Source organism: Eleutherodactylus coqui, chromosome 1 (genome assembly GCF_035609145.1).
Source record: "Eleutherodactylus coqui strain aEleCoq1 chromosome 1, aEleCoq1.hap1, whole genome shotgun sequence".
In the NCBI taxonomy this organism is placed as follows: domain Eukaryota; kingdom Metazoa; phylum Chordata; class Amphibia; order Anura; family Eleutherodactylidae; genus Eleutherodactylus; species Eleutherodactylus coqui.
Window position 1 is genome coordinate 119,553,786 of NC_089837.1, and position 17,959 is coordinate 119,571,744.

The 17,959-nt window shown below is 42.1% G+C and overlaps 1 protein-coding gene across 6 annotated transcripts in view; it reads right to left on the reverse strand.

Annotated features, from left to right (window-relative positions):
• The window catches only part of DOCK10 (dedicator of cytokinesis 10), a 300,069-nt gene that overhangs the window by 29,539 nt on the left and 252,571 nt on the right, over positions 1 to 17,959 (reverse strand). For 5 of the 6 annotated variants that reach the window (XM_066599568.1, XM_066599587.1, XM_066599553.1 and 2 more), the window contains exons 46-50: positions 17,005 to 17,062; positions 16,451 to 16,549; positions 14,797 to 14,903; positions 10,305 to 10,427; positions 6,753 to 6,866 (exon numbers count right to left, since the gene is read on the reverse strand). In XM_066599568.1, the coding sequence (XP_066455665.1) occupies positions 6,753 to 6,866; positions 10,305 to 10,427; positions 14,797 to 14,903; positions 16,451 to 16,549; positions 17,005 to 17,062 (501 nt within the window). The remainder of the gene's footprint in view (positions 1 to 6,752; positions 6,867 to 10,304; positions 10,428 to 14,796; positions 14,904 to 16,450; positions 16,550 to 17,004; positions 17,063 to 17,959) is intronic. The other variant, XM_066599578.1, reaches the window with a different exon arrangement.

Consider the following 17,959-nt stretch of genomic DNA (forward strand, 5'->3'; position numbering starts at 1 on the left):
AGGAGAAATGTACTAGTACTGTGCCTGCCCCGATCTCCTAAGATGGATTGTCAGTGGAATTCCCATTTGCCTAGGGATAGTGCAGAAGACCTTAGGTTCCGGCGAGGGCACACCCTGTGGGGTGTTAACTTGTACAGATAGAGGGTATGGATGCCCGGAAATGAGCCCAGGGAATCCATGGCCTCCCTCTGAGGTAAGGTAGGGATCCCCCCCCCTCCTAGGAGTAGGGACTTACGGGCAGTGGGAAAGCCCTGACGCAAGGGTGAGGCGACTTGGACGTGTTCACCATTAGGACTATCTCCAGGAGGGACATTGGTGTGGGTGAAGATTAGGGAGTCCCACACCGTGCGTACCTGTGCACGCTACTAGTATTGTAACATTATACTAGAGAGACCCCTGGTGGTAGTTTTGATCTACACGTGTACATTGACGTCATAGGATAGCCAAGGGGGGTACCTGACAAGTTTTAAAAATTAGAGACCAAGTTAAAACTAGATTCGAGTCCACTTTCCTGATCATTATGGTAAATAAACGTTGACTGGATTAATTATGTTTATTATAATTAGCAGCGGTTTATAAATTATACTAGAGACGCCTTATAGGGACTAGTTGACCAATAGGACCTACCTCGACTATGACTTTTTTTTAAAAATAGAATGGCCTTAGATATGACTTTAGCTAAAAAGGGGAGTGTCTGTAAGATGATAGGGGAGACTTGTTGTACCTACATCCCAGACGACACGTGACCCGCGGGTAAAGACGCAGTTGCTATTAAGAAGCTGACCACACTAACTAAAAAGAGCTAACTTTTGGGACCAGCACTCGCCATGGATGAGCGGGTGGTAAAGGATCCTGGCACAGACGGGCGTCGCTGTTGTATGTGAACTGATGGTTACCTTTTCTGTTCTAGTCTGCTGTGTTATCCCCTGTGTCAGAGAGACCTGTGAAACTGATGCTGGAAAAGCCACTCCCACCATGAGTTTGCTGAATGCATCCCCAGAAGGAGTGGACAAGTCCTACACCCCCTTGAAGACCCTAAAACGAACCTTCAACGCGCTCCGGTTATAGGCTCATGCGCAGAAGACTGTGAAAATTAGATAAAGAATTAGAGGATAGACATTTTAAGGGGGGATTGTGATAGACATAATAATTATTTAGTATAAAATGTCTATCGCTATTTGTATATAACCCAAATGTATTTTGCTATTGTAATGACTTTTAGCTCAGGAGTTTAAAGGACACACACACAATCTAATCATAGTATTTGCTAGACAATGGATGTCTGATCTAATGTTAGTTAAGTACATAGAAGTTACACAAGTTGCACAACCAGCTTCTAAGAGTTAAGGGCCATAGTGTCGTGTATATCCTTATATCCTGTGTTTAATACTGAGTGTTTGTCTAGCCCCCTTCCACTCCTCATCCTGAAGCTAGGTAAACAATGAGTCATCACTACACGGAGATGACTTCAGCTAGAGGACGAAGTCCATACCACCTCAACACTTGGAGGGGGTGGGCAGAGAGGTGGGGGATTCTGTATGATCCGACAAATGAGAATCTTATATGTTACTGATGTAATCTGTTGCACGCCCATTGAAGGGCGGTTGTCATGTGTTATAATAAAAAGCCTGAGCCTCTACACATGGTAGAGACTCTCTCCCGGTTTTAGACCAGCATTTGTGTCTGATTCTGGATCGATGATGTGTGCACACGACACTCAATTCGGAAAGCGACAAAATACCCCAAAGCCTGCTGGAGAAATCATATTCCAGATCAATACATGTCAAGATAGCACATGGCTATGGGCGGCACAAAGCCAGTACACAATGTCATTGTGTACTAGCTGCATACCATGTGCATATATCTCTCGCAGCCGGTATGCTGACAGATACATTCGTGTGAGCCCGGCCTAAGGCTTTATTCACACGGTCAATAACTGCATTGGATGAATCTACCTGAAAATCTGAAGCAGAAATCCAAGATTCTGCAAATTTCCATGTAAAGATGCTGAGGCCAGCACACAGATTACCAGATATGGACTTTGCATCAAGAGCAGACATCATCAGGATGCTAATATGACACACGTTCCAAAATGTGTTTTGGGGTAGAATCCATGTTGGAATCCACACTCCAAAAATCTCCATGTGAACAGATTCTTGTGGTGAATTCAGAGGTGGTATACACAATCTGCCACAAGCAAATCTGCATCAAAATCTGCATGTCTTCAGAGGTTCTACAGCAGCTGAGGTGTACATTTTAAGGAATAATGTACCCCCAACTATAAATTTCCATGAACTACAGCCTCATGTCTTTGTATGGCCACTGAGCTCCTTGGTAACCCTTATGTATTCTATGTATTATAGTATATGTTAAAGTTACAATACTACCGGTATAGTTACTATTGCCATATTATAGTAACATACTAGAATATACTGGGCAATAGTTACTATTATGTTCTAGTTACTATTGAGCATGTTTGAATTAATGGGACTGTTATGTCTAATGAAAATATAATTGAGAATTGCAATAAATCTGCATTAATGTGAGATGCAGACTGTTAATTTACCTAATCACAAAAGGGCAAATATGTTCTCTATTATATGGATCCAGCTGGATGATGCCCCTAATGGGCTTGCATTGTTCTGCACAGTATGCGTCCTCCTGCAACTTGGTGAAAAACACTATTCTGCCAACTTTTCACTCCACTAGAAATCAGTGCAGATTATCTGCAAGTCCTGAGAAATGACCCTCAAGAAAAACAAAGTTGCACAACTTGAAACACGTCCAGAATCCCACAGCAACAATTCTATCCCAGATCTTATGATATTACACATGCTGTAAAGTTCTCTAACTGTGTAAAGAGATACATTGTTGCAACCTGTCATAAATGTTGGGATGTAAACAGACACAAATGACCACAGCACTCACACATTGCACCAGAAGAAAGCGACAAATGAACATCTGAGCTGGCAGAAATAGATTAGATGCAAGACATCATGAGTAAACAGCTGACGCTGCCCGTGTGAGTGGTAAAGAAGCAGAAATAAGGCACTTACCACAGCCTTCAATAGGATCAGACGGGAAAAAAGAGCAAATGCGTGCATTAAGATTGAGTTTTAATATGAAGAGCGATTGTAAAAGTCATTGCAGTTTGTGCGATTTCCAGTTCAGGGGTCAAGAAGGCCACAAATCATCACTTAAGTGACTTGAAATCTGGTCTGTGGCGTTCTCGAAGCCCGACACTAGGAAGCAATCATTGATGAAAACATTGTGCTGTACTTCCAAGTGGATTAAATAGGCCACATTTAATGTGCTGTCTACAAGCCAGGTATTTCCTTTCTGCAAATGAGTTGGAGCAAAAAGCCTAATTTTAATTCACCTTCATTATTTGTCTTGGTAGACTGCCTTTACCTTCCAGCAGCCACACGTGCAACGGTGCAAGTGTGTGTTTCTTGGCTTCAATGCTGCTTCATTTTGTCCTATGTGTTATAATATAAGCTATTTAAACCCAGAGACCTGGGAATGGATACTGTTTCCTTTACCTCCTTAGTGTGGTTTGAGTTGAGTGTAATGTAGATGCCTGTATTACGTTTGTCTGAAACCTTATGTTGTAGAAGTCTTACAAAAGTGGTGCCTAGCACTATACTGCTGGAGTATGAGATGCTGCATTACCTCTTGCAGCCACTAGATGGAGTGACCTAGTCTTTTATTTTTTATATATTAGTCAAACTACTCTATCAGTGTATTAACAGGTTTTCCATATTTGGGACTCGATCACAGGCTCATGCACACAACAGAGCAGTGCACGGACGTTGTACAGTTCCCTAATACAGAGCTGCATGATCTCTGTGTGCTGCTGTAAAGGATCCATCGGGTGTCATTTATAAAAGACATTCTTAGGGAAAATACCTCCATACATATAGAATCTAATGGAGCATGTAATGTATTTTTGTTGGATTTGGATATAAGCATACAGATTCTCTGATTTGATGATGCACACTATGCATGGGTAGAGCAGCGGTAGTCTAAAGCAGAGGTCCCCAACTCCAGTCCTCAGGGACCCCCAACAGGTCATGTTTTCAGGATATCCTATGGTAAGAATACCTGTGGCAATGTCTGAGGCACCGGCCATAATTACATCACCTGTGCAATACTGAGGAAATCCTGAAAACATGACCTATTGGTGGTCCCTGAGGACTGGAGTTGGGGAACACTGATCTAAAGGCCCTTTAACATGGAACAATTATCGTTCAAACAAGCGAAAATGTATAATCGTTCAGTGCAAACACCGACGACGACCAAATGGCAACCGATAAATCGCTCATTTTTCGTTCATTTTATGCAGGCATAAAAATCATTGTTGGCTCCTTCACTAATCATTCACTTTAAATACTGATCGCACAGTCCTTTTCATTCATGTATACAGTGAATGTGAATGACTGTAGGATTCCTTATTTGAATGATCCAACAATGCATCGCTTTGTAAAATCAGATGGCTTGAGAGAATGAGCAAACTCTGACATCATCAGCTCGCTCGCTTGTTCACATGATATATCGTTTAGTGTAGACGGACCCTAAGACACTACGCACTCAGGCTTTATTTACACAGGCGTTTTATCGTGGCGATTTTGCTGTGATAAGACGTCGGCCCAAATCCCGACCATCTGAAGTATTGGATTCCAATGTATTTGTTCAGATGGGCGTTCTTTGGGGGCAAGTAATTGTCCGGACGGAAAAAATAGCGCATACGGTTCATTCCGGACATTCACTTTTACACTGACCAGAAAAGATAGGTCTGAAGTCTGGACCTATCTTTGGCCAGAATACGGCGGCCAGTCCTGTAGACTCCTATGGGAACCTATGGAAGTGGCCGGAAAAGGGAGGTGAGAGGGAGTTTTGCATTATCTCTGCAAAACTCCCTCCACCTCTCTGCCCCCTGCTGGCTGGCGGGAAAGAAAGTGGGACAAGGCGGAAGATTCACATAAGCTCCCACTCCATCGCAGCCCTTCCCCTTGTGGGCAGCCGGCAAGGGGCAGAGAGGGTTTAACACACCAGCTCCTGCCCAGCCCCCTCCCTTTGCCGGAATCTGGCAAAAGGGAGGAGGGGGAGAGAGTTTAGCGGAGCTGAACTCTCTCCCCTCGCTGAATGGTATTCCGGGCTGTGGCATATATGCGCAACTGCCCCAGCCATTGGAACAGGTGACAAAACAAGAGATGCAGCCATGACTTGGTCGCGGCTGCCTCTCGCTAATGCGATTTTTGCCCGCAATGCGGCCGAAAATCGCTTTGCCTGTGTGAAGGAGCCCTAAGGCTAGGCAATTAATTGAATTCATTTGATTAATCACCATTTTGTTAAGACAGGATCCTCAATTCTGTTAATCGGTATGCTGTGTATGCTGTGTATGCTGTGTATGCGATTCCTTACTATATAATCCTTTTAGCTTGTTTTGCAAAAATAAATAATCAAAAAGAGATTTTAAAAAATGGATATTTTACATTTTCTGCCAAATTACCCATCCCCACTAGACACTGATTTGATGGCCATGTAGTGTCTTAGACTACAGATACACTATGCATGCTTACTGTGCATCAGGTAATAAATTAATCTTTTTTTTTTTTGTCCGGGACAGAAGAGTCATTTTAACTTTGAATTCAGAGGACAAAGTTAGGGAATGTGACACTTATTAAAGTTCTTGTCTACTGACCCTACAATTTTTCATTACTAATATCTGAAATAGTTTTCTGAAGCATCTTTCCAAATTGAGAATGTCATTTACTAACTGTTTATACGAAATGACCATGAATGACAGCGCTCTTTCTTTATTGAAATCCAGAGTTAATTGATTCATTCATTCAGATCTGGTGGTGGTGGGAGGGGGGGGGGGGGGGCAGTGATGCAGAGAATTGCAATTAACTATATTCCTAATCATTGTTAAAGTGTGAAGCCGAAATTCATAAAGGTTTCTTCTCTGCTATGCATGGGAGGGAATATAGGAGCTGAAACCCCACCCACGCTGTAAACAAAGTACTTGGTAAAAGACCTGTTCCCAGTGACTTTGATTGGCTATAATTTACATAAAGAGCAGAAGAAACTCAATTCATCTTTTCTGCACCTTGAAACCAAAAACCAAAGTCTTTGATCAGATCATTACCGCCCCTTGGCTTAAGCATAAATTTGAATCCAGCCAGCGAGACCCCTCCAGTGTAATCTTCAGCCCTGACTTTTCTTAAATATATCTTAAGATTCTTAAGCCAGATATGCCCTTTAGCAGGTCTCCCCGCTACAATGTGTCCTTGATCTGATCTAATTTAATTTCTTACATTGAGTTGCTGCTATCAGAGTTTTATCTGACACAGTTATGATTACGATGGATATTATGAGACTGTTACAAGATTTTCTGGAGCGTCTGCCTTCTCTACCCTACGATGGATAATAACTATTCTTCAACAAAATAAGTGATCTTTTATGTATAATGAGCTGAATAAATAATTCAAGAAGTGTAAAAAATGCATGGGCTGTCAGTCTCAGGTCTACCCTATGAGCATTACACACTGATGTACTACTGTACTAAATGTCACTATACTGTATGTACATGAAAGCTTAGCATTGAAGCATATGAAGGCTACAATTATCACTACATATCCAGCCATAAGCGATACAACAGCACATTATACCCATTATATTATACATGACTCAATCATTGGCCAGATCCCTATATTGTAATAGAATTGAATATTCTAGAACCCGCTTACCTGGCCATAGAAAGCGACTCGATAATAACGCCCAAATAACCTTTTCTCTGCATTTACAACTTCCGCGATTTTCAGGTAAGATCTGTGTATACGGTAATACAGCTCTGACAGCCGCTGCAATGGGGCAAAGGGAAAAAGAAATGATTATTAGCACACATTTTTTTAGATATGTTTCTGCCTATATTCACATCTGCATCACAGGCTCCATGCATGCAGCCCATCAAAATGACAGATAGCTCTGAGAAACAAAATGGATTCCAATAAGGACTGTTCGCCACTGGTGTCTTTTGTGCAATAGATCTGGCATAGCAATGTGACCTCTGTTATAAATGAAGCAGGGATGTATACTGTACTCCTATATAGTTCCTAGACTATTTTCTGTTTCCCCACTTACTATAGTAACATAGTATGTTAGGCTGAATGAAGACAGCGTCCATCTAACTCAGCCTGTATCAACCCCTTCTTTGTTGGTCCATAGGAAGGCAACCTTCCTGACTCCCCAATGGCAACTAGAGTAATCCCTGGATCAACATTTAAGATCATCAACCCCGCTGGTCACCTAATGTCTATATCCTGTAATATCATAGCGCTCTAGGAAGACATCTAGTCCCCTCTTAAACTCCTCTATGGATTTTGCCATCACCACATCCTCAGGCAGAGAGTTCCACAGTCTCACTGCTCCTACAGTAAAGAACCCCCTTCTGTGTTGGTGATGAAACCTGCTTTCTTCTAGACGTACAGGATGCCCTCTTGCTACCGTCCCAGTCCTGGGTATAAACAGATCATGGTACAGATCCTTGTATCATTCGCTAATGTATTTATACATAGTTATTTGATCGCCCCTTAACCGTCTTTTTTTTCCAGGGTAAATAATCTCAATTTTGATAGGCTTTCTGGGTATTCCAGGCCTTTCATTCCGTTTAATAATTTAGTTGCCCGTCTTTGAACCCCCTCAAGCACTGCAACATCTTTCCTGAGCACCGGTGACCAGAACTGTACACAGTATCCCATGTGAGGCCTGACTAGTGCCCTATATAGTGGAAGAATAACGTTCTCATCCTTCGCCCCTATGCCTCTTTTAATGCACCCCAAGACTTTATTTGCCTTTGCAGCAGCTGACTGGCATTGATTGCTCCAGTTAAGTCTACAGTCCACTAGTACCCCCAGGTCCTTTTCCATATCACTTTTCCCTAGCAGTACCCCATTTAGTGTATATTAGTGACATCCGTTTCTCCTGCCCATGTGCATAGTCTTACATTTATCCACATTGAACTTCATTTGCCATTTTTCTGCCCAAGTCCCCAACTTATCTAGGTCCGTTTGTAGCCACATATTGTCCTCCGTTGTATTAATTGTCTTGTATAATTTTGTATTGTCTGCAAATATTGATATTTTACTATGCAGTCCCTCTATCAGGTCGTTGATAAATATATTGAACAGAATGGGGCCCAATGCTGAACCCTGTGGCACCCCGCTAGCAACGGTGGCCCAATCAGAGTATGAACCATTTATTACCACCCTCTGCTTTCTATCGCTGAGCCAGTTCCTTTCCCAGATACACACGTTTACGCCCAGACCGAGCTGTCTCATTTTATATACTATAGTCTGTCTCACAAAGAGAATGCAGCCAATCATGTGACCGTCTCTGTTGAACGGAGGACAGGTTAGAAGAGGACAGTTGGCCAATCCCCCAACCATAAACAGCAGAGTGAAACACTCCATGCTACCGCCAACGTTTGCATTCTCTTCATGAGACAGACTATAGTGTCCGGCCTCCAGGTAACGGTGATCTATGAATGGCAAACATGTATACTACTATCCTTCAAGACAGCATTGTCTTATCATGGTCCATAATCTACTGAACTTCATAACTTGCATGATTCCTTATTCCAGAGTATATATATATATGTTCATGTCCTCTTGAGTGTTACAAAAAACAGCTCAGCATGCCGCACTACTCTCCCCATCAAAACAAAGGACTCCATTAAAAGTGGATCAGGTTTAATTGCTGCAGTTAGTGACTGTTGTGTAATGGATCCGCCAACTACATTGTGCTTTCTGTTCCTAACAGAAACCATGATGCAGATGAGCCTAAAACCTCTTTCACACGGGTGACGCGATGTCGCCGTGATATTGCATCGGTGGAACGTGCAATATCGCTGTGCTTTCTCGCAGCGATACTGCAATTTTGTGGCGCTACAAATTTGCATGTGGTGCTACAAAGTTGCACAATTTTATAGCACCACGTGCAAGGATTTTCAGGGGAGGGCTTGAAATATAAGCCTTATTCCGAAAATAAGCCCTAGCTGCAGTAAAAATAATAAAATAATACATCACCTAAGAAGCGCTGTCATCTGCAGCGTTGGTCTCCTCTTTACCTCCGCACCTGTCTTCAGTTTTCTGCCAGCCTTTTCTGAACTGGATGATCAAATATAAAATAAATAATACATCACCTAAGAGGTGCTGTCATCTCCGGCATGGGTCTCCCTTGAAGCTCCTCGGCACTTGCTTGAAATCTTCTGCCAGCCTTTCCTGGGTTGGAGTATCAAAATCCCGACTCCAGGAAGGGCTGGCTGTGATTGGTTCACAAGCACCCCGGCTCAGCCAATCATTGGTTCATCGAGCATTAGCTCTGATTGGCTGAGCCATGGAGCTCATGAACCAATCACAGCCAGCCCTTCCTGGAGGCGGGGATTTTGATACTCCAACCCAGGAAAGGCTGGCAGAAGATTTCAAGCAAGTGCCGAGGAGCTTCAAGGGAGACCCATGCCGGAGATGACAGCACCTCTTAGGTGATGTATTATTTATTTTATTTTTTTTCTGCTGCTAGGGCTTAGTTTAGGGCTTTTACAGTAGGATTGCCTACTGTCAAAGTTGCATCGCACCACAAGAAAACTGCGTTTTCATGCGTGCAACACAGAGGAAGGCTCTATGGGGAAACATGGGCTACAAAATCTCAAAGTTGCGTGGATATCGCGAAACCCACAAGGTTTTTGACTCACAATGTTATATGCTACAAAACCGCGCAAATGTGAAGGAACCCATAGGAATGCGATTTGTAGCATTGCCGCAAAGCAAAAAAATCACGCGACTTTGTCGCCGGTGTGAAAGAAGCCTAAAATACTTTTTACTCGCTACAAAAACAAAATCTTCTTCATTTATTTGTCATTTAGACACAATGCAAGCACCCAACATTGACAGGACAGGATATATACATAACAGTTAGAGATGAGCGAGCACGCTCCGGTAAGGCAGTTACTCGAGCGAGTATCACTCTTCTCGAGTAACTGCATTCTCGTCCAAGCAGGCTCGGGGGACGGTGGGGGGGCAGCGGGTGGGACAGTGAGAAAGATCTCTCTGTCTCTGCCCCGCTATCCCCCGCCGCCCCCCCGAGCCTGCTCGGACGAGAATGCAGTTACTCGAGAAGAGCGATGCTTGCTCGAGTAACTGACTTATCCGAGTGTGCTCGCTCATCTCTAATAATAGTTATGATTTCCAGTCTCCATGTCATGAAAGCCTTTTACATGTATTGGAGATAAGACACAAAGTTACCTTGAAGTCCCGCTGCTTCTCAAATACGGCAATGACCGGTTTACTGACATCAGCAATCAGTTCATATCGTTCAGATTTCCAGAGGAAGTCCACACACAGGTCCAGCTGCTCCACTAAAGTACTCTGCAGTGACACAGAGACACACAGACTTGTTAGCAAATCTATATACAGAAAACAAGTATAAGAACCATATACAAGTATTCTTCAGTATTCCCTAGGCCCACATTATATGCGTATCTCTCAAAGGAGGCAAGTGATTCCCACTTTGCTTAGGGTTTTTTTGATTTTTCATGGGTTGAATGTAGAGGATGGTAACACAGATATATAGATCATTCCTTAAAGGGCTTGTGCCAAGTTATAAAGTTATACGCTATCCATAGGATAGTGGATAACTTTATGATCAACCCGTCACCAATCCCAAGAACAGGGTCTGGTCCCTAAAGGGAATGAAACAGAGTTTGTGCAGGCACAGTGCTGCTCCATTCACTCCAATGATCGTGCCGAAAATGGGCAAAGAACTTAAACTCGGTAAGTTCTGGTGCTGTCATTGAAGTGAATGGAGCGTTGGCATATCTGTATAATTTCTGCTTTGTTCGCTCGGGGATCAACCGAACCCTTTAATCAAAACGTTATCCCTAATACTGTGGATAGGGGATAATTTTAGAACTTAGCAAAACACCTAGAACTCTTCCTTTAGTTTGACATATCCTGAGTTGAGTTGTACGTGATGGCATAGGCTTCAATGTACAACAGCGTATATAGTACCAGTGACAGATGCCATCATAGGCTTCCAGGTTAAAAAAGTATATAATTAATGTATACAGTATTTCTTACTGGATGGCTCAACAATGTATCAAATTAGTATCCTGACAAATTGGACTCTAATAAAGTTCAAGAGAAGCTAAGGGTAGACACATCTATATGTGGGCATAAGACTGGGGAAAAGCTCAGCATTGTGTACAAGGTAGGGGCAGCTCTGCATTGCGAAAGATTAGCTATAGCATGTAGAATAATCAATTAAAACAGTGTAAATGGGGATACGTTGACTGATTTACTGTATGATGAATTCTGTACAGGTAGAAGATAACAGAGGCAATTGAAACTTTCATATGGATGCCACAAAGTATGATAATTAAAGGGAATTGATCACGAGAAAATGTGTTTAAAATCTGCTACCATAGTATAATAGAGTATGACACAAGCAGGCCACAAATGGTTCTGTACAACAAAAGCCATTTAGCATTAACAGAGATTCTTACTTTGTTGCTTGCACACCCAGTATACCAATGCGCCACATGGAGTCAAAGAGGCGTCGCAGCATCCCTCCAAGTCATTGTCTCACTGTGGAAACCCAGCCTTTTCTTCCGACTTGCAGCCTCCCCCTGTATATCGACATCAGTGCTGGTAGCATTAAAATCTTGCAAACACGCTGTGTGCCTCTACGGCTGTGTCTTCCATGCACATGCGCAGTGAAGTGTGGTGTATACATTTTGACTTAACTGGTGCACTACATGTGCCCTAAAATACACAGCTGGAGGTGCATTCATGAGATTTCAGTGCTACCAGCATTGATGTCAACATACATGGCCACCTGGACAAGCAGAAGATATTGAGGAACTCTTTCTACATTAGATGGCCAAACTCTCAAAAAAGCATGACATAGTGATCATGGGAGATTTTACCTATCCAGACATCTGTTGGGAATCTCTCTCAGGTAAAAGTAATGGATCCAACAAATTCTTATCCGCTCTTTCTAACAACTTTATCTTCCAAAAGGTCGAAGAAAAAACAAGGGGATCTGCTATCTTGGACCTAATTCTTACCAACAGGGGACCTTAAGAGGCAGTGATCATGCTATCCCTGAATTTTGGATAAAAAGAGTAAGACGAATTGAGAAGACTCGGACCTTAAGGTTTGATTTCAGAAAGCCAGATTTTAATGAACTCAGAAAGAGAGTAGGAAGAATCCAATGGCTGGATGTTCTTAAGGACAGAAATGTCCAAGAAGGTTGGGAATTATTGCGAAATGGGATTCTCAAAGCACAATCGTTAACAATTCCTAAAAGAAGGAAGAATGGGAAGCATTTAAAGAGACCAGGATGGATGAACACAGAACTTAAATACATGCTAAAAAGAAAGAAAAATATGTTTATCAAATGGAAAGAAGGGGCATATCTAAAGAAGAATTATAATGTGGTCTGCAGAAACTGATGGGCAAGTATTAGAAAAGCTAAAGCTAATAATGAATTGAGGATTGCAACAGAAGCCAAAAGCAATACAAAATGATTTTGGGGGTATGTCAAAAGCAAAAGAAAAGTCAAAGATGCTATTGGATGCTTACAAGATAAAAATGGTGAATTGGTTAAGAATGATATTGGGAGGGCCGAACTTTTAAATTCCTATTTTGTATCTGTTTTCTCTCAGAAAGTAGATGGAACATCAATTGATCTTCCTGGTGCTATTGGAGAAATAAAATAATGCAGGCTATCTATAAGCAGAGAGATGGTGAGGGAACACTTCACTAAATTAAATGAATTCAAGTCTCAAGGTCCAGAGGTTAGATGAATTACATCATAGGATACTAAAGGAAGCAGCAAAGGTAATTGCTGAACCACTCGCCATAATCTGAAAATTCCTGGAGAAGAGAAGAAGTCCTGGGAAGATTAGAAAAGGGCAAATGTTGTCCCTATCTTCAAAAAAGGGAAAAAGGTGAATCCAGGAAACTACAGGGCTGTGAGCCTGACTTCTATACTGGAAAAGATCTTTGAACAAATTGTTAAACAGCATGTATGCAAGTACTTGGATAAAAATGGAGTAATTAACCAGAGTCAGCATGGGTTTGTAACAAACAAGTCATGCCAGACTAATCTAATTTCCTTCTATGACAGAATCACTGACTGGGTTGATCAGAGAAATGCAGTGGATAGTATAGCTTGACTTTAGTAAAGCATTTGACAAAGTATCTCATACCATACTTATTGAAAAAATGACCAAATATGGGATTGACAAGGCAACTGTTAGCTGGATTCACAACTGGCTGAGTGATCGTACTAAAAGAGTGGTCATAAATGGCTGCACATCCAAATAGAAGAATGTATCAAGTGCGGTACCACAAGGCTCTGTCCTCGGCCCAGTGTTGTTCAACATTTTTATAAATGATCTCGAGAAGGGAATTGAGGGAAACTGATCAAATTTGCTGACAACACAAAGCTAGGAGGGATAGCTAACACTAGGGAAGAGAGAGAGTATTCAAAAAGATCTAGAAAAGCCTGAACAGTGGGCGGCGACTAGCAGAATGGTATTTAACAAGGATAAATGCAAAGTCCTACATCTGGGCAAGAAAAATGAAAAAAGCACATACAGAATGGGAGGAATCTGGCTAAGCAGCAGAACATGTGAAAAAGACTTGGGTATACTAATAGATTATAAAATAAACATGAGTCAACAATGTAATGCAGCAGCCAAAAAGGCAAACACAATTCTGGGATGTATTAAGAGAAGCATAGAGTCCAGATCACGTGGGGTCATTATCCCCCTCTACTCTTCCTTAGTCAGACCTCATCTGGAATACTGTGTCCAGTTCTGAGCACCCCACTTTAAAAAAGACATAGACAAACTGGAGCAAGTTCAGAGAAGAGTTACCAAGATAGTGAGTGGTCTGCAAATCATGTGCTATGGAGAACGGTTAAAGGATCTGGGAATGTTTAGCTTTCAAAAAAGAAGGCTGAGGAGGCTTAGTAGCTGTCTACAAATATCTGAAGGGCTGTCACAGTGCAGAGGGATCAGCCCTATTCTCATTCGCACAAGGAAAGACTAGAAGCAATGGGATGAAACTGAAAGGGAGGAGACACAAATTAGATATTAGAAAAAACTTTCTGACTATGAGGGTGATCAATGAGTGGAACAACTTACCACGGGAGGTGGCGAGTTCTCCTTCAATGGAAGTCTTCGAACAAGGGCTGGATCTGTCTGGGATGATTTAGTGAATCCTGCACTGAGCAGGGGGTTGGACCAGATGACCCTGGAGGTCACTTCCAACTCTACCATTCTTTGATTCTATGGAATACCACAAATCTGACAGGGAATGACGCCCCCTAGACTGACACCCTGGTTGGGTACGGTATCATGGACATTGCTATGATGTGTTGTGGTGTTAGGCCACTCTGCTAGAGAGAATTATAATCCTATATGAGTCAGCAGCCAGACGGCTAGGATTTATGTTATTTAATGCATGTGTGCACTGTGCCTCCCAAATTACAGTATACTGCATTTTTAAAATTCATATATTAAAACCTGCCATAGAAAAGCGTTGAACAATCACAGTCTAGTGGCAAGATAGCTCTGATTGTGGGAGGTGGCAATTGTTTTGAATAGCTTGCACCTGATGGATATGTAGTAGGCTCTTACCGAACCCACAGTTCTTCATACCCTTCATACCCAAAATGCATCTCTGTGATGTACATATACATCCTTAGACACGGTTCATTGCTTACCTCATTGTATGGGGTGTCTTGCATCCCTGAGTCTTCTTTCATTGCCCCCTCTTCCTTGATATTTGGAGTGATACTCTGAAAGGCTGGCCACCCCATGGAAAATAAACCTGACAATAAACCCAAAGTTACTTGTCTCCAACATTGATAGGAACACAGATGCTTTACACTGATACAGATTGACATGATATGCATGTCTTCTATAACACTTAATGCTAGCCCTTAAAGGGGCTCTCTCACAATTATTTATTCACTGTAGTTCGCTTTAAGCAGCCATTTGGAGAGAAGCGGACTATATTGTATGTTAGGTAATAGGACTATTAAAGACATTTTCCTACATAATATATCACCCGTCTATGGGATAGGTGATAAAGGAATCATTGCTGGGAGGCACATCACTTGGAACCCCAACGATCACTAGAATGAGAGTTCCGAGTCCCCTGTTCTTCCTCACTTGCATGACCGCAGCAAGATGGAGTTTAAAGGGAGCGATGGTTGTACATCCTCGATGTTGTTGGATTCATACAGCACTTTAAGGTACTGACACATATAGCTAACTGAGATCTACAATATGTGCCGGGTCATTTCCCTGTTGGGCTGATTTAGCTATCTCTGCACAGCTGACATGAAGATACAAGGTTGTCACCACTGACTTGAAGTAGCTTTCTGCAAACAACACTGTAGATTTCAGTCCCATGGGAATAAGATTTAAAGGGTTATTCCGGGGCATTTACTATTGATGGCCTATTCTCAGGATAGGTAATGAATAGTTGACAGACAGGGGTCTACCGCTCTGGATCCCTGCCGATCAGCTGATGGTCCGTCTCAGTGACGTTATCATCAGTGGTCAGGGCCGGAAGTGTAAAAGAAAGCTTCACTTCCATTGAAATCAATGTCAGAAATGCCTCCTATTACACTTCTAACCCTGACCACCAATGTCGAAGTCTGGCCTGCTGCACTGACAGCAGGCTGGATGAACAGCTGATTGGTGGGGATCCAGAGCGGAGGACCCCCGCAGATCAATTATTGATGACCTATCCGACAGATACATCATCAATAGTAAATGTTCCGGAATACCCCTTTAAGGAAAGGAGTGAATTTTCTGATTTGGGGAAGTTGTCCCTTCATGGTGTCCATTAATATTAGCAAATCCACCCTGGCCTAATAGTGCATATATATGTGTAGTGGCTCTAATGGTACAAGCCTTTTAAAGATGTTTGTAATAGTATGACATTGAATACCTAAATCCATTCCATGTGATTGAGGTGTATGATTCTTGTCTGGAGTAATCAGTTAGCTGCTAATCCAGGCCACTGGCCTCATAACTGGTTGGCAGACAACCACATGCTCAGCTTTGATTAAATGATTGAACTTAACTTTCAATTCAACTAATAAATTGGGATTTAGTCATGCGTATAAATCATGAGAACATATAGATTACATAGTGCGATTTATATAAAGAAAAGATCATATGTCCAAACGTACATATGTGTAAGAGGTATTTTCTGTAATTAGTCCATGCATAGAACAAATATCACACAGGGTAACAATGTCATTACATCAATATAGAACAAGCCAAACAAACCAAAGTCATGCGTTCATTGCAAAGGGTTGCCTGAGTGATGAGCCACATCACATGCAGAGTTAGGGCACTCACTTTTTGCACCGGTGCAGATTAGTAAATGGTTATAATCAGAGCAATTGTCTTCTTCCGGCAGCATGCTTTGGACCTGACTGATATCACTTTTCCAGTAACCTACAGTATAGCAGTGTCAAAGAAACTTTAGTACAGTGACCATAAGGAAATGTTAGTGCATGCAATGTAATGCCTGATGGATTCAGCGCTCAGTTGTACAAATACAAGTTAATGCAGGGCATGTTTCCGTAATGAACAATTAATTATCTTTTTTGTTAAAATGTTGTGAGTCAAGGCTATGGGTGCTTTCAGAGGGGCCGGAATAAGCCTGCAATATGCACCAATTACTGCAGCTTATTCTGCCGCTGCTGAATTCCACATCTGCAGGTCTATCTGCGAATTTTGATGCGGAATGGCAGGCAAATTTAAGTCATCTTCAATTCCACATATAAATCTGCAGGCCTGTGGATTGTGGTGCGGGGTGTACCTCAGCTTGCAGTGCATCCTGCACGCTAATTTTGCCCATGTAAAAGTACCCTAATAAGGTTTACTTGATATCCTCAGAGAGGTCTTACCTTTTCTTTTTAAATACTCTGCAATTAATGCAGCAATATGGACGTAGCACATGGCTGCCTGAAAGGATAGAAGAAGAATGAATCATACAACTTGCTATGTACTATACCATCATGCAAATTATTACACTGTCATACAATATATTCTATCATACTATCCTACAATTTACTATATACTACACTGTCATACAATATATTCTATCATACAATTTACTACACTGTCAGGGCTTAGTCACACAGGCGCATTGGCGCCCGTGTTACTGCAGGAAGAAGACAGCCGTACTACAAGACGGACGTCTCTCTGCAGCACCGGGAGAAAGAACATGTGAGCGGCTTCATTGCCAGTCATGTGTTCTTTCTTCAGCGCTGCGGGGAGTCGTCCGTCTTGAAGTACGGCCGTCTTCTTCCTGCAGTAAGGGCTCAGTCACACGGGTGCATCGGTGCTTGTGTGACTAAGCCCTCATACTGTATATTCAGACTTTTTATAAGCCAAAACCTGGAATGGATCAAAAGAAATCTTTCCATTATACTTTTTACAGGTTCCACTCCCGGTTTTAGCTTATGAATATGCATGCAAAATAATAACTAAAATACTGCAGTGTTCAAATGAACATATACATATTGAGGGCTTAGTCACACGGGCGCATCGGCACCCCTACATAGGCAATGAAGCCGGTCACATGTTCTTTCTCCCAGCGCTGCAGAGAGACGTCCGTCTTGAAGTGCGGCCATCTCCTACCTGCAGTAACACGGGCGCCGATGTGCCTGTGTGACTAAGCCCTGAGAAAAAAGGATGGAATGTACAGATGTAGCGCAGTATTCTAAAATTATATATTGTAACATTTAAAGGCTTTTCTGCTTCTTCCTATAAATAAATGTCTACGAATGAAGAAAACACAAAACACGTTTATACTGTATCTGCATGAACTGCATCTTCACATAACAAGATTAAACCCAA